The sequence below is a fragment of the Balaenoptera musculus genome, chromosome 2 (genome assembly GCF_009873245.2).
Source record: "Balaenoptera musculus isolate JJ_BM4_2016_0621 chromosome 2, mBalMus1.pri.v3, whole genome shotgun sequence".
In the NCBI taxonomy this organism is placed as follows: domain Eukaryota; kingdom Metazoa; phylum Chordata; class Mammalia; order Artiodactyla; family Balaenopteridae; genus Balaenoptera; species Balaenoptera musculus.
Window position 1 is genome coordinate 63,602,595 of NC_045786.1, and position 22,214 is coordinate 63,624,808.

Consider the following 22,214-nt stretch of genomic DNA (forward strand, 5'->3'; position numbering starts at 1 on the left):
ATGAAGCTTAGCCTTTCACAGCAGACCAGCTCCACCTTCTGGGAAGCCCAGATCCTGGACAAGACTTTGAATACCCATCACACAATATTAAATACCCTCCAAGTGCCTTGGTCCAGTCCAGGAATCTCAAGCCTCGGTCAGACAATAGCTTGCGTAGACTCAGAGGTGCTGGTCCCAATAATACAGCCCATCACCTAGGACAAAGACGCCAGTCAGAAAGGACGCTACGAATGGGAAGAAAAAGTAGGAGACCCAACCTACGTTGCTCGCAGCCCGGCCAGAAACAGAGCGGTATTTCCCGGGAATCATGGCAGGAGACAGTCCAAGATCAGTTAGATCTGCCTTAGAAGTGACGCTACAGCACAGATTCAGAGAGAGCGCAAGGGGTCATCTCCCAGGCAACCCGCTCAGGAGTTACCATGGAAACTACCATTTCCGGTCTGGTCCTCCACCAAATCACTGGCCAATGCCCTCGTTAGAGCCTCTGGTTATATTTGGGGGGACCCAAAACGTCAGCACTTCCTAGTTCTATTTTCCTGGCCTCATAAAAACAGAGCGGGAGTGTGGAGAGGAGGATAAGACAGGGAAGAGGCCGGCCACCTCGGTAGCTATGACAACCACCACTTCCGGTCCGTCCCTCTTTACGGCCCACCTCAGCTGGGCCCGCGCGAAATTTGTATCCCTCTGCCTGTGGCCACCTGCTCTCAGGGGAAGCTGCAGGGAGGAGGAGGATCTCCGAGAGCCGGGTACTTTCCCAGGTGGGGCCGCAGTTCGGCACTTCCGGCGGCCGGAGGTGGGGGAAGGAGAGAAGGCGTACGCGGAATCCGGCAGGTGAGTGCTCAGGGGGGGCGCGGCCGTGCGGAGGGCTCTCGTCTCCCAACCCGGAGTCAGCTGCCATGCCTGCCCGCTGCGTGGCCGCCCACTGCGGCAACACCACCACGTCCGGGAAGTCGCTGTTCCGCTTCCCCAAGGACCGGGCCGTGCGGCTGTTGTGGGGCCGCTTCGTGCGGGGCCGCCGCGCCGACTGGTACGAGGGCAATGACATCTCGGTCATCTGCTCCGACCACTTTGCTCCCGCCTGTTTTGACGTCTCTTCGGTTATCCAGAAGAACCTGCGCTTCTCCCAGCGCCTGAGGTTCGTGGCGGGCGCCGTGCCCACCCTGCACCGGGTGTCCTCCCCGGCACCTAAGGGGCAAGAAGAGGGAGACGGGGCGGGCGGCCCCGAGCAGGGAGGCGAGCCCCAGGCAGTCAGGCAGCCCGAGGCTGCCCCGGGGCCAGCCTGCTGTACACTCCTCCGGGCCAGGAAGAGGGCTGCGGCTTCACAGGTAAAGGGCCACCCAGGAGTCCCCCGAGGGTCGTTGGAGGACCCTGGGTCTGTGGCTAGGCTCCTCCACTTAGTGTCGTCTTGGGAAGGTCACCTCACCTCGAAGGTTTCTGTTTACTCAGTGATCTCCAAGAGCCTATTTAGCATTAACACTCTGGAATTATAGTTTCTTCTACCTCCTCTTCCCCAAAACACTCTCATTCTCCCTCTCTGTTTCTGTCTGTCTCTCTCTCTCGTCCTTCAGATTATAGAGTCGCCTTCACTCTCCGCTCCTGAGTTTTTAAATAGAAAGCGTTTAATTTGAGCAAATCTCAAGGAATGGGGTGCTTGAAACTGTTTCTGCATACCATATTGCATAAGCTTGAGGAATTATCAATTATACTGTCAAAATGGCGGGGGAAGGGGGATACGAGATGCTGATGAAGATGGGGCTTGCTCATAAACTGTCCCTTCCCACTCCTAAACTTCCTCTTGACTGGCTGCCTTTAAATTAAATCGTTCCAATGAACTGAACATTCCTGTCTTGCTCTCTTCTGCCTACTTTCTCGATACTCATAAGCATCGATTACACTTATTTTGCATCTGGTCACTACTGCCTTCTTGCCCACTTCCCATCTTAAAGAAGACTTCTCAGTCTTCTTTGAGTTAGTCAAACTTCAGCCCTATCACCATAACATAGATTAAATTATGACTCTTAATTGGATCTAAAATGTGTTCAGTTTTAGAGATAGGAGGAATTCACCAAGAAGTCAGGTGACTTGTAACTGACATTTTGGCTTGGAATATATAGAGGTATTCGTTGAATTTTAGAGCTGAAGGAAACCTAAGTGCTCATCTAGTTCAGACTCACTATTTATGCGCAGGGAAGCCAGTCCAGGAGGTTAATTTCCTCAGGAACGTTTTCTCTAGGTCTAATTGCCAGACAGAAATTCTTCTGCCATACCAACCTGCTTCCTACATTGGGGTGGATGCTTAAGACCCTTTAATGACATCCTGCAATTGTTAGGATGAAGAATAATATTATTAACACAATGTACAAGTCTCTGCGTGCTTTTTGCCCCTGCCTACCACACCAGTCCTATCCCAGCCCACCGTCCTTGTTGCTCACTGTGCACCAGTCATGCTCATCTTTTCAATTTTTTTTTCTTTTAATTAATTAATTAATTATTTTATTTTTGGTTGCATTGGGTCTTCATTTCTGTGCGAGGGCCTTTTCTACTTGCAGCGTGCGGGGGCCACTCTTCATCGCGGTGCGCGGGCCTCTCAGTGTCGCGGCCTCTTTTGTTGCGGAGCACAAGCTCCAGACGCGCAGGCTCAGTAGTTGTGGCTCACGGGCCTAGTTGCTCCGCGGCATGTGGGATCTTCCCAGACCAGGGCTCGAACCCGTGTCCTCTGCATTGGCAGGCAGATTCTCAACCACTGTGCCACCAGGGAAGCCCCTGATCTTTTCAGTTTTTGAACATGCTGTATTCTTTCCTACCAATAATCCTTTTCCCCATTATTTCATGTACTGCCCTGGAATTATGCCCCGCCATTTCCCATCATCATCAATTGAGTCCTTTTACTTTAAAAATCTGCTCAAACATCCTTCCCTTTTGATTCCCTACTTATATATTCTCATTCTTCATACACTTCATTAGCACATATACTTCAGTTGCACTCATCACAGTTGTCATGAAATAATTGTATAATTTGCTTAATGTTTGTCCTCACATTAGAATGTAAGCTCTGTGAGAGTAGGGATCTTATCTGATTTTGTTCGCTATTGTATTGCCAGCAACTAGAACAATATTTTGCAGATTTAAGGAATTCAATAAATATTTGTGGAATGATTATGTGACTATGAGAACAGTTTTTTTAGTACACTAAAATTTCATTTCTCTGCCAGTTTCCCTTCTCACCAAGCTGTATACCAGTCAAGACATCTGCCTCTTCCTTGAACCATCTATCCACCATCATTGCCTAGCCAACCTTTACCCAAGTCCATATATGTACATCTATATATAGATATATATAAATATGTAGTAAAAGAGGTAAATATTAAACATGTGCCACACACACCCTTACACCATTTTTCTTCCTCATAATTCGACCATCTAATCAAAAATTGCGAGAAGAAAAGCCAGGCTAATAAAACAACCAAAGATCTTATAATACAACAAAGGCTAACTATTGAGAAATCTAGAATAGATACCAACTCTGTTTTCCAATTAGTAAATATATCCAGCCAACACTTCGAACAATCCATATTACATTAATATACATGCTGAGTCATTAGGGAACTATGTGTAGGTTTTAACAGTAGTACTTTATATAAAGTTTAAAAAGTTTACTTAGACTTGATAGCAATAAATTTTTAGCCGGTCTGGATTGAGAACCCCAGTAGCATCTCTAAGAAAGTTTACTTGTGCCACCTTTCACTCCTTCCCCCACTCACTGTTTTTCTTTCCAAGACCAACTGACTAAACAGCAAATTTCCAGTCACTCTACAATATTTATTGAGGAGCTATTGTAAACACTGTTTTGGGTGTTTTGTGCCATATGTAGATAAATAGAAGTATGAATGTAGCCTATCTTTAGGGAGCTTGAGGAAAGATTAGGGGCCACCTCCAAGGAAAAAAGGGGTTTCTGATGAGCACCATACACTGATGTTTTGCTTCGTATAGCTAGAATTATTGTCTCTCCTTAACTGTTAATTTTGCATCCTTGTTTTTCTAACCCAACTGTATTTTTTAAACTTTAATTCAAATATACCAAAACACAGGAAAGTGCTTAAATCATTAAATTATCAGAAACTGAACATGCGTAACTACTATAGGTCAAAGAATTAGAACATTAGTAGCAACTCAAGAGCCCAAGCCTAGCTCCTCCTCCATCCTCAAAGCAACCAAGTTTGCTTTCTTTTGAACTTGATGTAAGTAGAATCGTACTGTAGGCATTTCTTGCATCTGGCTTTTTTGTTCAACATTATATTTGTAAGATTCATCCATATTGTTTCATATAGCAGTAATATGTTTGCATTACTATATAGCAGTTTATTGTACGAATATACCAAAAAAATTTTTTAGCTCTTCTGTTGTTGGACATTTGGGTTGTTATCATTTGGGGGCTATTAGAAGTAATCCTGCTGTAAACATCCTTCTACATGTCTTTTTCATATGTGCACACGTTTCTGATGATATATACCTAGACTTTCTGAGACATAATATTATATTAAACTTAAGTAAATAATACCAGATAATTTTCTAAAATAGTTGTACTAATTTACACTACTAGAAGCATAATTAGAGTTTACGTTGTTTCACATTCTTGCCTACACTTGGATTGTCGGTCTTTCACATTGAGTCTTTTTGAAGGGTGTGTAATGGTGGTTTACTTTGCTTTCTCATTTCATAAATGACATTAGTAAGGAACAACTTTTCAAATGTTAACTGAACATTTGGATAGCCTCTTTGGCGATATGCCGATTTTTCTGTTGGATTGTCTTTTTCTTGTTGATATAGAGTTCTTAATAAATTCTGTCTTCAAGTCCTTTGTCAGTTAAATATGCTTTAACTACCTTCTCCTCTTCACTCTTAATAGTGTCTTTTGATGTACTGAGCTTTTCTTTTTTTTTTTTTCTGTGTACTTAGTTCTTAATTTTAATGTAGGCCAACCTAACCATCTTTTTCTGTATACTTAATGCTTAAAGCATGCTACTTTGCTGTTTTCCATAAACTTACTGTTTTTAGTCTTTACATTCATATCTACAACCCATTCAGAATTGATTTTTGTGTATGAAGTGGAGTTTGTTTCATTTTTTCCTCATATAGATACTTGATTGACTCAGCATCTTTTATTGAAAAGGCTAGCATTTCCTCATTGTCCTGCAGTGTCAGCTTTGTCATAAATCAAGTTTTCATATACACATTAGTCTGTTTCAACATTTTAAAATTCTGTTCCATTTATGTTTGCCTATCTTTACACCATTATCACAATACTTTACTATAGCTTATGTTAAGAATTAATATCCAGTTGGCATATTTTTCTGACAAATGCTTATTTTCAATAATGATTGTGTTTTATGGTATTAGTTTAAATGTACTTGCTAAAATTCTTTATGAGACCTTAATCTAAACCAAAGTTGAGGTAATCAAGTAGTTTTACTTTATATGGAGGTTACTATTGAAATTAAAAATCACAGAGCAGAAGAAATAAAGTAAAGCACATGGTCATTGTACAGCGCCCCCCCCCCCCAAATTAATATCCAGTTGATTAATTCCTCTTACCTTGTTCATCTTCATGGATGTCTTGGCTATTTTGGGCTCTTTAAATTTCCATATGTATTTTAGGATTGGTTCATCAATTTCCACAAATTATCTGTTGGGATTTTGACTGAGAGTGCATTGAATTTTTAAATGAATGTGGGGAGAAAGAGCATATTGACAATACTGATTCTTCCAATCCATGAACATAATGTATCCCTCCATTTATTTGGGTTTTTACATTTCTCTTAAAAACATTATTGCATTCTATATAGAGGTCTTCTACATATTTCATTAGGTTTATTCCTATTTGATTTTGCTATTATAAATAGTATTATTTAAAATTTTATTTTCTATAAATATATATGGATAAATTGATTTTTGTTGACCTTGTAACCAGAAACCTTGCTAAACTCATTTATTAATTCTGATAATTTGCAGATACTTTTGGATTTTCTACATGTATAAAAAATATATGCATATAGTTTTTGATGTTTATGCTTTTGTTTCTTATTCTTCCTATTGCACTAGCTAGAACCTCCATTACAGCGTGGGAAACAGAAGAAGTGATGGGGAATCCTTTTCTCATTCCTATTTTCAAAGGAAAAGTCATTAATATTTCACCATTTGATATGATTTTTGCTATAGTTCTTTTGGTAGCTGCTCTTACCATAAAAAGAAATGTTCCCCTCTATTCCAAGTTTTGGCTACAGATTTAAATCATAAATGATGTTGAATTTTTTCAAATGCTTTTTCTGAACCTATTAATGATCACGTATTTTGCTTATTATTCTGTTAATGTGGTGAACTTTATTGCCTGGTTTTGAAATATAGAGTCAAACTTGCATGGCTGAAGCAAACCCAATTTGGCCAAGGTGTATTATTCTTTTAGGTATTGTTTAATTTGATTTGTTAACATTCTATTTAGATTTTTGCATATGTGTTCATAGGCAAAATTGGTCTATAGCTGTTCTTTCTTGAAATGCCTTTTTCAGGTTTTGGTTTCAAGATTATGCTGACCAGTTTGGAGTTTTCCCCTCTTTCATCATTCTCTGGAAAAGTTTATATAAATTGGCATTATATGTCCACTAATAAATTTGATATTAATATTTTGTGGAATTCACTGAAAAAGACACCTAGTCCTGAAGTTTTCCTTATGAGAAGATTTTTTAATGATGGATTCAATTTCTTTAATAGTTATGGGGTTATTCAGAGTTTTTCTGTTTCTATATCCATTTTGATAAGTTGTATTTTTCTAAAAATTTGTCAGTTTAATCTAGATTTTTAAACATATTGACACAAAAGTGTTCATGATACTCTATCTTTTAAAATTCTTTATGATCTGTTAGTAATTTTTGCTTTTTCATTCTTTTTATCGATTTTTATTAGTCTTTTCAAAGAGTGAACTCTGCCTTTTGATCTTCTCTCTGATATTATTTTCTTTTTATTTCTATTATTTATTATTTCTTCCCCTCATATTATTTTGTTCAGCTTTGATTTTTAATAGATACACTAGATTTATACATTACTGAGCTAAAATGATTGACATAGACCTTTTCCTATATGTTTTCACATTAAACAAACTTGTTAAAATGTGAAAACTTCACTTAAACACTAGGATATCTTTACATATTCAGATGTAGTATTTCAAACAAAGGAGAACTTAAGGATAACTAACTTGCTTATGTGAAGACGGAATATTGAATTACCAAATATTTCAAATTTTGCCCAACTGCTTACATTTTTTTAACACACTTCTAGTATTCTTTTTTTTTTTTAAATTTACTTATTTATTTATTTAATTTTGGCTGTGTTGGGTCTTCGTTTCTGTGCGAGGGCTTTCTCTAGTTGTGGTGAGCGGGGGCCACTCTTCATCGCGGTGCGCGGGCCTCTCACTATTGTGGCCTCTCTTGTTGGGAGCACAGGCTCCAGACGCGCAGGCTCAGCAGTTGTGGCTCACGGGCCCAGTTGCTCCGCGGCATGTGGGATCTTCCCAGACCAGGGCTCGAACCCGTGTCCGCTGCATTGGCAGGCAGACTCTCAACCACTGCACCACCAGGGAAGCCCTCTAGTATTCTTTTTAATTGAAGTATAGTTGACTTACACTTATATTAGTTTTAGGTGTACAGCATAGTCGATATTTTTATAGATTAGACTCCATACAAAGTTATTATGAAGTATTGGCTGTATTGCCTGTGCTGTACATTACATCCTTGTATCTTATTTATTTATTTATTTATTTTTGAATTTTTGAATTTTATTTTATTTGGTTTTTTTTACAGCAGGTTCTTATTAGTCGTCCATTTTATACACATCAGTGTATACATGTCAATCCCAATCTCCCAATTCATCACACCACCACCCCCACCCCCCCCCCACAGCTTTCCCCCCTTGGTGTGCATACGTTTGTTCTCTACATCTGTGTCTCTATTTCTGCCCTGCAAACCGGTTTATCTGTTCCACATATATGCACATATATCCACATATATTTGTTTTTCTCTTTCTGACTTACTTCACTCTGTATGACAGTCTCTAGATCCATCCACGTCTCTACAAATGACCCAATTTTGTTCCTTTTTATGGCTGAGTAATATTCCATTGTATATATGTACCACATCTTCTTTATCCTTTTGATGGGCATTTAGGTTGTTTCCATGACCTGGCTATTGTAAATAGTGCTGCAGTGAACATTGGCGTGCATATGTCTTTTTGAATTATAGTATTCTCTGGGTTTATACCCAGTAGTGGGATTGCTGGGTCATATGTTAATTCTATTTTTAGTTTTTTAAGGACCCTCCATACTGTTCTCCATAGTGGTTGTATCAATTTACATTCCCACCAACAGTACACGAGGGTTCCCTTTTCCCCACGCCCTCTCCAGCATTTATTGTTTGTAAATTTTCTGATGATGCCCATTCTAACTGGTGTGAGGTGATACCTCATTGCAGTTTTGATTTGCATTGCTCTAATAATTAGTGACGTTGAGCAGCTTTTCATGTGCCTCTTGGCCATCTGTAGGTCTTCTTCGGAGAAATGTGTATTTAGGTCTTCTGCCCGTTTTTTGATTGGATTGTTTGGTTTTTTAATATTGAGCTGCATGAGCTGTTTATATATTTTGGAGATTAATCCTTTGTCCGTTGATTCGTTTGCAAATATTTTCTCCCATTCTGAGGGTTGTCTTCTCGTCTTGTTTATAGTTTCCTTTGCTGTGCAAAAGTAAAAGCTTTATTAGGTCCCATTTGTTTATTTTTGTTTTTATTTCCATTACTCTAGGAGGTGGATCAAAAAAGATCTTGCTGTGATTTATGTCAAAGAGTGTTCGTCCCATGTTTTCCTCTAAGAGTTTTATAGTGTCCAGTCTTACATATAGGTCTTTAATCCATTTGGAGTTTATTTTTGTGTATGGTGTTAGGGAGTATTCTAATTTCATTCTTTTACATGTAGCTGTCCAGTTTTCCCAGCACCACTTATTGAAGAGAATGTCTTTTCTCCATTGTATATCCTTGCCTCCTCTGTCATAGATTAGTTGACCATAGATGCGTGGGTTTATCTCTGGGCTTTCTATCCTGTTCCACTCATCTATATTTCTGTTTTTGTGCCAGTACCATATTGTCTTGATTACTGTAGCTTTGTCATATAGTCTGAAGTCAGGGAGTCTGATTCCTCCAGCTCAGTTTCTTTCCCTCAAGACTGCTTTGGCTATTTGGGGTCTTTTGTGTCTCCATACAAATTTTAAGATTCTTTGTTCTAGTTCCATGAAAAATGCCATTGGTAATTTGATAAGGATTGCATTGAATCTGTAGATTGCTTTGAGTAGTATAGTCATTTTCACAATATTGATTCTTCCAATCCAAAAATATGGTATATCTCTCCCTCTGTTGGTATCATCTTTAATTTCTTTCATCAGTGTCTTATAGTTTTCTGTATACAGGTCTTTTGTCTCCCTAGGTAGGTTTATTCCTAGGTATTTTATTCTTTTTGTTGCATTGGTAAATGGGAATGTTTCCTTAATTTCTCTTGCAGATTTTTCATCATTAGTGTATAGGAATGCAAGAGATTGATCGTGGTGTATTATCCTTTTAATGTGTTGTTGGATTCTGTTTGCTAGTATTTTGTTGAGGATTTTTGCATCTATATTCATCAGTAATATTGGTCTGTAATTTTCTTTTTTGGTAGTATCTTTGTCTGGTTTTGGTATCAGGGTGATGGTGGCCTCATAGAATGAGTTTGGGAGTGTTCCTTCCTCTGCAATTTTTTGGAAGAGTTTGAGAAGGATGGGTGTTAGCTCTTCTCTAAATTTTGATAGAATTCACCTGTGAAGCCATCTGGTCCTTGACTTCTGTTTATTGGAAGATTTTTAATCACAGTTTCAATTTCACTACTTGTGATTGGTCTTTTCATATTTTCTGTTTCTTCCTGGTTCAGTCTTGGAAGCTTATACCTTTCTAAGAATTTGTGCATTTCTCCCAGGTTGTCCATTTTATTGGCATAGAGTTGCTTGTAGTAGTCTCTTAGGATGCTTTGTATTTCTGCAGTGTCTGTTGTAACTTCTCCTTTTTCATTTCTAATTTTATTGATTTGAGTCCTCTCCCTCTTTTTCTTGATGAATCTGGCTATGGGTTTATCAGTTTTGTTTATCTTCTCAAAGAACCAACTTTAAGTTGTATTGATCTTTGCTGTTGTTTTCTTTGTTTCTATTTCATTTATTCCTGCTCTGATCTTTATGATTTCTTTCCTTCTGCTAACTTTGGGTTTTGTTTGTTCTTATTTCTCTAGTTCCTTCAGGTGTAAGGTTAGATTGTTTATTTGAGGTTTTTCTTGTTTCTTGAGGTAGGCTTGTATAGCCATAAACTTGCCTCTTCGAACTGCTTTTGCCGCATCCCATAGGTTTTGGAACATCGTGTTTTCATTGTCATTTGTCTCTAAGTATTTTTTGATTTCCTCTTTGATTTCTTCAGTGATCTCTTGTTTATTTAGTAACGTATTATTTAGCCTCCATGTGTTTGTGTTTTTTACGTTTTTTTCGTTGTAATTGATTTCTAATCTCATAGTGTTGCGGTCAGAAAAGATGCATTATATGACTTCAATTTTCTTAAATTTACTGAGGCTTGATTTGTGACCCAAGTTGTGATCTATCCTGGAGAATGTTCCGTGCGCACTTGAGACGAAAGTGTAATCTGCTATTTTTGGATGGAATGTCCTATAAATATCAATTAAATCTATCTGGTCTATTGTGTCATTTAACGCTGGTGTCTCCTTATTAATTTTCTGTTTGGATGATCTGTCCATTGGTGTAAGTGAGGTGTTAAAGTCCCCCACTATCATTGTGTTACTGTCGATCTCCTCTTTTATAGCTGTTAGCAGTTGCCTTTTGTATTGAGGTGCTCCTATGTTGGGTGCATATATATTTATAATTGTTATATCTTTTCTTGGATTGATCCCTTGATCATTATGTAGTGTCCTTCCTTGTCTCTTGTGACAGTCTTTATTTTAAAGTCTATTTTATCTGATATGAGTATTGCTACTCCAGCTTTCTTTTGATTTCCATTTGCATGGAATATCTTTTTCCATCCCCTCTCTTTCAGTCTGTATGTGTCCCTAGGTCTGAAGTGGGTCTCTTGTAGACAGCATATATATGGGTCTTGTTTTTGTATCCATTCAGCAAGACTGTGTCTTTTTGTTGGAGCATTTAATCCATTCATGTTTAAGGTAATTATCGATATGTATATTCTTATTACCATTTTCTTAATTGTTTTGGGTTTGTTTTTGTAGGTCTTTTCCTTCTCTTGTGTTTCCCACTTAGAGAAGTTCCTTTAGCGTTTGTTGTAGAGCTGGTTTGGTGGTGCTGAATTCTCCTAGCTTTTGCTTGTGTGTAAAGCTTTTGATTTCTCCATCGAATCTGAATGAGATCCTTGCCAGTTAGAGTAATCTTGGTTGTAGGTTCTTCCCTTTCATCACTTTAAGTATATCATGCCACTCCCTTCTGGCTTGTAGAGTTTCTGCTGAGAAATCAGCTGTTAACCTTATGGGAGTTCCCTTGTATGTTATTTTTCATTTTTCCCTTGCTGCTTTCAATAATTTTTCTGTGTCTTTAATTTTTGCCAATTTGATTACTGTGTGTCTCGGCGTGTTTCTCCTTGGGTTTATCCTGTATGGACTCTCTGTGCTTCATGGACTTGGGTGGCTATTTCCTTTCCCATGTTAGCGAAGTTTTCGACTATAATCTCTTCAAATATTTTCTCGGGTCCATTCTCTCTCTCTTCTCCTTCTGGGACCCTTATAATGCGAATGTTGTTGCGTTTAATATTGTCCCAGAGGTCTCTTAGGCTGTCTTCATTTCTTTTCATTCTTTTTTCTTTATTCTGTTTCACAGCAGTGAATTCCACCATTCTGTCTTCCAGGTCACTTATCCGTTCTTCTGCCTCAGTTCTTCTGCTATTGATTCCTTCTAGTGTATTTTTCATTTCAGTTATTGTGTTGTTCATCTCTGTTTGTTTGTTCTTTAATTCTTCTAGATCTTTGTTAAACGTTTCTTGCACCTTCTCGATCTTTACCTCCATTCTTTTTCCAAGGTCCTGGATCATCTTTACTATCATTATTCTGATTTCTTTTTCTGGAAGGTTGCCTATGTCCACTTCATTTAGTTGTTTTTCTGGGGTTTTATCTTGGTCCTTCATCTGGTACATAGCCCTCTGCCTTTTCATCTTGTCTATCTTTCTGTGAATGTGGTTTTTGTTCCACAGACTGCAGGATTGTAGTTCTTCTTGCTTCTGCTGTCTGCCCTCTGTATCTTATTTATTTTATTCCCAATAATTTGTACCTCTTAATCCCCTTTCCCTGTTTTGCCCCTCCCTCCACCTCTCTCCCCACTGGTAACCGCTAGTCTGCTCTTTGTATCTGCGAATCTGTTTCAGTTTTGTTATATTCCTTCATTTATTTTATTTTTTAGGTTCCGCATATAAATGAAAATATACAGTATTTGTCTTTCTCTGTCTGACTTATTTCCCTAAGAATAATACCCTCAGGGTCATCCATATTGTTGCAAATGGCAAGATTTCATTCTTTTTTTATGGCTGAGAAATGTTATATATTTATATGCCACATCTTCCTTTCCGTTCGTCTGTTGATGGACCCTTAGGTTGCTTCCATGTCTTAGCTATTTTAAATAATACTGCTATGAACATTGAGCTGCATATTAAAAGATTTCCAATAGTTTTTTAAAATTTTTTAAGGCTTTATTTTTTTAGAAAAGTTTTAGGTTCACGCAAAATTGAGGAGAAGATGGATTTCCCAATTACCCCCTGCCCCCACGCATGCATAGCCTTCTCCATTATCAACATCCCCCACCAGAGTGGTACATTTGTTACAACTGATGAGCCTACACTGACACATCGTTATAACTCGAAGTCCATCATTTACATTACAGTTCACTCTCTCATGTCTCTACTTTTTCAATTTTTATTTACCATTCTTTCTTTAACTTCTTGAGCATTAAATTGGATCATTGATTTCCAGAATTTTCATAGTGAATGGCAGATGGGATAGCTAAGTTTGACATGCTTACTTCCCAAATGTAGAATTCAGTAGAGTTTATTGTTTGAGGGAAAACTCCTGAAATGAAGATATATTAGAAATATTTTGTGAAGTAATTTTTTGAATGGTGTTAAAATTGCAATCTAAATTAAGACTAATTTTTTCTATACTATTATGTACATTTAAGACTATATATGCCCTTCTATGCATGACATTAACTGAATCCCACAAGTGTTAGATTTTGAATATTTTTATTATTATTTAGTGTAAAATATCTTCTAATTTCCACTGTAATTTTATCATGGGTTACTTAGAAGTATATTTTAAAATTTCCAAACATGCTGGTATTTTGTAGTTATATTTTTGTTATAGACTTCTAGGTCAATTACACTGTGGCCAGAGAATATAGAGCATATGGATTTAATCTTTTGAAATTTATTGAAACTGTATTAGGCCTAACATAGGTCAGTTTTTATAAATGTTCCATATGCACTTGAGGTGAATGTGCTGCAGTTGGGTACAATTCTCCATATATGTCTATTAATCATGTTGTTTAAATTTCTTATATCCCTATGGAATCTTTGCCTGCCTATTAGTTACTGAGAGAGGTGTGTTTAAATCTTCCACCTCGGTTTTTAATTTACATATTTAGTCTTCTAACAATTTTTGTGTTATATATTTTGAAGCTGTGTTATTATGTAGCACCGATATAGCAGCACCAGCTTTCTGTAGGTTAGTGTTAGCATATTACATCTTTTTTACACCCTTTTATTTCAATCTTTGTGTATCCTTAAGAGTTTAGGCCTTACTGTGTCTTATGGTTGCCCCTTTGAAGACAATGTATCTTTTTTCCTCTGGCTCCTCCTAAGTTTTTCTCTTTGTTTTTCAGTTTTACTGTAATATGCATAGATAGGGTTTCCTTTGTTTTTATTTTAGTGAATACATTTAGTACTTTTGTAAAACCATGTCTTAATGCCTTGTATTCATTTTGGTAAATTCTCAGATGTTATTTGTTCAAATATTGTTTCTGTCCCATTTTCTTTCTTTTCCTTTAGGACTACAACTGTTATTATATATTATGCTTTTTCATCTTTTCTGCTATATCTCTTATGACCTTTTCTATAGCCTTCATCCTTTTGTCTTTCTCTGCCTCATTCTAAAAATTTTCTTTTGATTCATGTTCCAGTTGATTAATACATATCTGGAAATTCTGTTTCTTAAATTTTTAATATAAAGAAGTAATCGTGTATATACACAAAAATTTTTGTTCAAAGATTTCTAATATTATGGATTGTTTTAATAAATTACAGTATATCTGTACAGTAGATTTTATGCAGCCATAAAAATTATATGTAGAATATTTAATAACATAGAAACATGATGTATTAAAGAAGAAAACAGGATTATAAAACATATATTCCCAATTTTAAAAAGTACATAGAAAAAGACAAAAATGATACCAAAATATGAAGTTGTTAGCTATGAATGATGGAATTACGGCTAATTTTTTTTTCTTTTTGCTTCTCTGTATCTTGCAAATTTTCCTCAGTGATACAATGTATTACTGTTATAAAGGGAACAAAAGTTATTTTTTAAAGCCTGAATAAATTCCTAAAACTCCATTTTATCAGGAGTACATCTGTTTTGTAAAGAAATATATACTTATTCTAGACCTTTATAATGCTTGGCTTAAAAGTAGAAGTAGATTAGCTGTCAAAATTAGTCATAACTATAAACGCAAAGATAAAGACTTCAATTTTTATTTAAATCCTCAAAAATATTAGGTGTAATTCTTCATGTTACAAAGGGACTCTTCACAAAAGTTTCTTCATAAAGTTTCTTTAACTTGGGCATTCATAACCTGTGTTACAGCAACCAAGGATGCTTGCTAAAATTTTTTTCAGTGGCCTAGGTAAAATTACAAAGTACTTTTTTTCATTTCTCTATCACTTATTTTTTCTTCCCACAGGCCCTCTTACATTTTCCAGATATCTTTTCTTAGCCTCTTCCACATAATTTCCAGGTACTCAGTCTTACATTACCTTCTGAATATCCAAATTCTCCTCTTTTCTACCTCTTACTTCTCCCATAAATCAAAATTTCCATTTCACGTTGTAACTTTTCTCAGGAAAGCATAAAAACACTCAAGCATATTATCTTAAATTATTTCTCTGTCGTGTATAAAGAACTGATGATTAGGTTTTCTAGAACGATGCTACTGCTTTGCTATGATATATTTAATACTATTATAATAATTTAGTACTAGTAGTATTATCTCTTCCAGCTGTTGATTTAGGGAAAATTTAATGGGTTGTCAGCAAATAGCTTAATAGCATATAGATTTCTGCTTGACCACAATGCTTAGAAATAGATTTAGAAATAGTAAAGGACAGTATAGTAGACTTCTTAAGAACTTGGACTATGGAGCCAGCTTGCCTGGGTTCAAATTCCAGCCTTCCTAATATGTGACCTTGAAAAGTATTATCTATACTCTTTCACTGTTTGTAACTTTTAGGAGATAAAACCATATAAAGAAGGCCTTACCTTCAGTATAATTCTCCTCTGATTTATATTTTTAGATTGCACATGAAAATCAAGTTATACAAACACAAGTCCATGCTGATAATCTATCTAATGATGTCACTTCAGTACCTACTCACTGTGAGGAAGGCCCAGTGCACAAAAGTGCACAAATATCTCTGAAGAGACCCCCTCACTACAGTGTGGGTAAGTTTTGACTTTTCAGTTGATTGATCAATTGAATTGGTCTTTTGTATATGAAAAGCAAATTCTAACTCATAGGTAATTGTGTTTATTCTCCTTCAGGTATTCAGACCAAAGTGAAAGTGTTTGGAACACAACTATGTAATGCAACTACTCAGACTGATGAATTGTGGTCTAGAACGTCCTCTCTCTTTGACACTTAACTCCAGTGACTCAGAAACAGATGAGGACTGGGATATCAAGAGTGAACAGAGTGATTTGTCTTACATAGCTGTACAGGTAAAAGAAGAGACCTGTTAACGCAACATCAAATGATTTGATGTGCTCTAGGTTTTCAAATCTTTGCTCACATAATTATCTCTTTGCTCTTGTAAATCTTTCACCTCAAGATAACTTGACAGTTGAGTATGCAGAATTTGTTTAGCTCTAAGGGAAAAATTTGCCTGTCTGCCAAGATAATAAAGGTAGTCCCGCCTACACCTCCCCACCCCCCACTTCCACCTTTTTTTCTTTTTTCTTTTTATACTTTTGGTGCAAATCAAGTCATAAAACAAAACCACAATAGCAGCATTGCCAGATCAAGATTAAGCATTGACTGTTTAAGCTTAGTTCAGAAGCAACGCTCATATGGGACTTACTTGACATTCACGAGTTAGAATGTCACTGTTCTAAATAATTTGAAGATGAAGAGCATACCAGTGAGCACAGCTAGGTCTGATACTACTAAATGATTTGAGGGTAGAACCAGGACATTTACCCTTGATTATTATTTTCTATGTTATTTATTTTTTAGTCTGTTCAGTTGTAATACTATTACATCTATGAATCAGTTCCTGTGAGCATTTCTGGTGAAGCTATGTCATTTACAGAAAAATTTCAAAGGGAATCAATTTAAATAGAGATAGAATTTCATATACTTAGATTACCTTGATAATGAAATCCGTTTGCATCAGTTCCCATTACATCAAATTAATTAGTTTGATTAATTTAGATAGAAATTATTAACATCATGCAAAAAGAAGTATTTCATTTCTAACATATCCCCATTTTAGAAATTAGGTTTTCCTCTACCAGTACCACTTTGGGAAATAAGCATGTGAAACTTAGCTGCCCCATCTGCCATTCACCAGGAAAATTTCTATGGCAGTTTTGTACCATGAAGTAATTTATTACAGTAGTTTCTGAGAAACTTATTATAACTCTGATCTTGTATTGAAAATAATAAAAATAAATGTCCATTTTACATCTCACATGTCCTGTTAGTTCTGCATGATTGGAAGAACTTGCATGCATTTTATCCTCAAAGGTTTAAATAATACACCAAAGTGATTTTCTTCCGAAGCTAATTTCATGTCTGACTTAATTTGAACAGTATAATTTTAATTAAAAATACAATAAAATAAAGTATTAATAGAAGGTGTAAGCCTGAACAATGATTACGTAAACACATAGCATTATTATTATTATGATGATTGCTGGTTTGGCTTGAATTTAAGATAACTATTTAATGTTTTAAGAGAATGTTGTGTTTTAAAATTAAGCATATAAATCTTCTGGAACTAAATATTATCGGGGGGGGGGGGTACCTGTTTTCCCTTGAGCTTTGAAACAGTGTATCTCCTTAATTCAAATCATAATGAATGTTATATGCCCATTCATCCCCAAATTTCACTGCCATGGGTTTACTTCATTTCTATATGTTAAACAACTTTGACAGCCATAACAGCACTTTGTGTTCTTTTTTTACTAATAAGTTAATTTTATTTTTCCTATCAATTGAAAATTTAGATTTGGTTGGTTGATTCAGATGATTTTATAATGAATTATATAATGTTTCACTGCCCTAAAGTAAAATGAAACACTGGCTTTATTTTATTTTATCTATTTTTTTTAACATGTCAATGCTTTTTTCCCAGTTTTATTGAGATATAATTGGCATATAGCACTGTATAAGTTTAAGGTGTAAAGCATAATGTTTGACATATGTATCATGAAATGTTTACCACATTAAGTTTAGTGACTGTCCATCAGCTCATATAGATATAAAATTAAAGAAATAGAAAAAAATTTTTTCCTTGTGATGAGAACTCTTAGGATTTACTCTCTTAACAACTTTCATATATAACATACAGCAGTGCTAATTATATTTATCATGTTGTACATTGTATCCCTAGTACTTATTTATCTGGTAAGTGAAAGTTTGTACCTTTTGACCACCTGCATCCAATTCCCCCTCCCCTGACCTGGCTCCTCCAATAACCACAAATCTGGTCTCTTTTTCTGTGTTTTTTGTTTGTTTTTGAAGTATAATTGACCTCCAACACTATGTTAGTTCCTGTTACACAGCATAGTGATTCCATACTTCGCTATATTTCAAAATGATCACCAGGATAAGTCTAGTTACCATCTCTCACCAAACAAAGATATTACGTAATTATTGACTATATTCCCCACACCATACATTTCATACCCTTGACTTATTTTGCAACTGGGAGTTTGTTCCTCTTAATCTCCCTCACCCAATTCTCTCCTTCCCCCACCACATGCTCCCCTCTGGCAACCACCTGTTTGTTCTCTGTATCTGTAATTCTGTTTCTGTTTTGTTATGTTTGTTCATTTGTTTTATTTTTAGATTCCACATATAAGTGAAATCATACAGTATTTGTCTTTCTCTGTTTAATTTATTGCACTTAGCATAATACCCTCTAGGTCTATCCATGTTGCTGAAAATGGCAAGATTTCATTCTTTTTTATGGACGAGCATATCCATTGTGTGTGTGTGTGTGTGTGTGTGTGTGTGTGTGTGTGTGTGTATACCACATTTTCTTCATCCATTTGTCTATTAATGGATAATGCTGCAATGAATATAGGGGTGCATATATCTTTTGTAATTAGTGTTTTTGTTTTCTTCATATAAATAGCCAGGAGTAGAATTCTTGGATCATATGGTAGTTCTATTTTTAATTTTTTGAGGAATTTCCATATTGTTTTCCATAGTGGCTGCACCAATTTACATTCCCATCAACAGTGCATGAAGGTTCCCTTTTTTCCACATCCTCATCAATATTTGTTATTTGTTGTCTTTTTGGTAATAGCCATTATGACAGGTGTGAGGTGATATCTCACTGTAGTTTTGATTTGCATTTCCCTGTTGATTAGTGATGTTGAGCATCTTTTCATGTGCCTACTGGCCATCTGTATGTCTTTGGAAAAATGTCTGTTCAGATCCTTGGACCATTTTTCAATCAGGTTGTTTGTTTTTTGATGTTGCTGAGTTATATGAGTTCTTTTTATATTTTGGATATTAACCCTGTATCAGATATATCATTTGCCAATCTCCTCTCCCATTAAGTAGGCAGCCTTTTAGTTTTGTTGATAGTTTCCTTTGCTGTGCCAAAGCTGTGGCTTTATTTTAAATTGAATATAGGGAACTTATAGTTTATACATTACTGTTTGCTTTTTGCATACATATTTTTGTTTATCTGAATTTCTTTTGTTACCAGATGAGTTTAGTGGGGGGGGGGTCTCCCATATTATTCTTCATTTATTTATTTAATAGATACTTATTAAACATACTCTGTGCCAGACAGCTGTCCTAGACACTAAGGATACATTGGTGAACAAGACAGACAAAGATTCTGCCCTCTTGGTGCTTGCCTTTTAGTGGGGAGCCAGACAAAAAATAAGGAAATGAATGAATAATCTCAGATAGTGATTAGTCCTTTGAACAAAATAAGCAGAGTAAGATGTTAGAGCATAATTGGGCTGGGGGGAGAGCATGTGCTCTTTTAGGGAGAGTAATCAGAAAAGGCCTCTCTGAAGATTTGACATATGATCAGAGACCTGAATGATCAGAAGGAGCAACCATGTAATGATCCCAGGGAAGAGCATTCCAGATGATAGGAACAGCATGTGCTCTGGTATTTGAGGAACAGCAAGAAGGCTACGTGTAGCTGGAGATAGTGAACTAGGCAGAGAATGATAAGAGATGAGATTGGAGTGATGTATAGAACCATACCATGTAAGACATTTGAGGTCACAGTCAAACATTTTTTTATCTTATTCTGGTCTTAAATTCTTTTTTAAATGTATTACTTGGCTGGCTAATCTGCCAGTATTTCTTTCTTATTCTTAAAAAGCTTAATTGGATACACACATAAAACCATTAGACTTAGTGAGAGAAGAGAGATATGTCAAGAGCGTGTGAATATAAAGTTTGGTCAGTCAAAAATATTCCTCTATGGGAATTCTGGAAAGATGATAGTGGTGAATGGTGTCATTTATTTTTAATCTCCCCAAATTTCTTCATGAAAACAAATAGAGCAGTTCCTACTCTGTTAGTAGCAAAGAAGCTTGTATCAGATTAATCCTCCCATGGATAACACGTATACATTCTGGGGAAAAATATACCAGACAACTTTGGAGAGACTGGGGAGCATCAAAAGCAGGTAGGACCATGAAGGCAACCTTGAAAGAGTTGAACTGCAGTAGGTGAGATGTCCTCTATGCGCCTTTCCACCTGAGTACACTCCCCATTCCATGCTGTGACGGGCTGTAGAACTCAAGCACAAAGCTGCAGTCTTACTGGCTTCAGGAGTCAAAGGTGAAAATTAAGGGCTATCAGAATGAAAAGTGATGGGGCAAGTCATGGAAAAGGAGAAACCACCGGGGAGGGGGACCAAAATCCGCTTACAAACTCCACCCAAATTCTTGACTAATCACTGAAACACACATATGTGTTGTGGAGAGACCTCAAGGGGCCCAGCAGAAAGCATAAGTTGGAAGCCTTAGCTTAGCTGCTATCCATCATAGTGGAAACAGGAGTTTGGGTCCAGCCAAGTTAACTGGCCATTAGAACAAAACCCATCATGCTTTGGAAGAAGATAACAATTTATCATCCAAAATATCCAGTGCAAAATTAAAAATTAGTAGTCATGTGCAGAAATTGGAAAGTGTGACTCATAATAAAGACAAAAAGGAATCAAAAGAAACCAACCCTACAATAACCAGAAGTTGTGATTACCAGGCAAAAACTTTAAAGGAGCTATTATAAATATGTTCAAGGAGGAAAATATAGCAGTACTGAATGAAGAGTTGGGGAATCTCAGCAGAGAAAAAGAAGCTATAAAAAAAGAACCAGATGGAAGTCCTAGAACTGAAAAGAGACAAGCTATCAAAACGGACACAAGAAGAAACAGAAAATCTGAATAGCTCTATAGCTATTAAAGAAATTGAATTTGTAATTATAATCCTTTCGCAAAGAAAATTATAGGCCCAGATGACTTCACTTAGAAATTCTATCAAACACATAAGAAAAAATGCCAGTGTTACACAGCTCTCTCAAGATAAATGGACTAGGGAACACTTTTCATTTCATGTTATGAATTCAGGATCACTCTTATTACCAAAACTGGCCAAAAACATTATAAGAAAAGAAATTACAAACCAACATCCCTTGTTGAACATAGATACAAATATCTTTAACAAACTTTTAGCAAACCTATTCTGCAATATATTACAAGAATAATACATCACGTCCAAGTATAGTTTAGCTCAACAATGCAAGGTTAGCTTTACCTTAAAAAATCAATCAGTGTAATTCACCACATTAAGAGAGAATAAAGGGTACAAATCATATGATCATCTCATTAGATTTAGAAAGAACATTTGAGAAAAATCAATATCCGTTCATGATAAAAAAAAAAACTCTTAGTAAACTAGGAATAGGAGGGAACTTATTTTCTCAATCTGATGAATGGCAGCCGTGAAGTATATACCAATAACATCATAGGTAATGTTCAAGGGCTGAAAGCTTTATCCCTAAAATCAGGAAAAAGGCAAGGGTATCCGTTCTTCAATATTCTTATTCAACATTGTGCTAGGGCTTCCCTGGTGGTGCAGTGGTTGAGAATCTGCCTGCTAATGCAGGGGACACGGGTTCGAGCCCTGGTCTGGGAAGATCCCACATGCCGCGGAGCAACTAGGCCCGTGAGCCACAACTACTGAGCCTGCGCGTCTGGAGCCTGTGCTCTGCAACAAGAGAGGCCTCAACAGTGAGAGGCCCGCGCACCGCGATGAAGAGTGGCCCCCGCTCACCACAACTAGAGAAAGCCCTTGCACAGAAACGAAGACCGAACACAGCCAAAAATAAATAACTAAATAAAGTTTAAAAAAACAAAACAAAACAAAACATTGTGTTAAAGATCCTAATTAGTGCAATAAAGGCAAAAAGAAAAAAGAAAACGCACAGTTTAAAAGGAAGATACAAATCTCTTTTTTTTCTATAGATAACATGATCATATACATAGAAGTGCCTGTGGGATCTACAGGAAAGCTACTAGAACCAATAACTGAGTTAATAAAGTCAAAGTACAAAAATCAACTGTATT

At 36.6% G+C, this 22,214-nt stretch overlaps 2 protein-coding genes across 2 annotated transcripts in view; one reads left to right on the top strand and one right to left on the bottom strand.

Moving 5' to 3' along the window:
* The window catches only part of LRRC49 (leucine rich repeat containing 49), a 151,060-nt gene extending 150,751 nt beyond the window's left edge, over window positions 1-309 (bottom strand). Inside the window, exon 1 of the mRNA XM_036841995.1 lies at window positions 262-309. Coding sequence (XP_036697890.1) covers window positions 262-309 — 48 coding nt within the window. The remainder of the gene's footprint in view (window positions 1-261) is intronic.
* Window positions 310-844: 535 nt separating this feature from the next.
* THAP10 (THAP domain containing 10) lies at window positions 845-17,904 on the top strand. The gene is made up of 3 exons (XM_036844578.1): window positions 845-1,325; window positions 15,681-15,828; window positions 15,928-17,904. Exons 1-3 carry the CDS (start codon window positions 897-899, stop codon window positions 16,026-16,028), a joined length of 678 nt encoding a protein of 225 aa, XP_036700473.1. The 5' UTR covers window positions 845-896; the 3' UTR covers window positions 16,029-17,904.
* The last annotated feature ends 4,310 nt before the right edge of the window (window positions 17,905-22,214 follow it).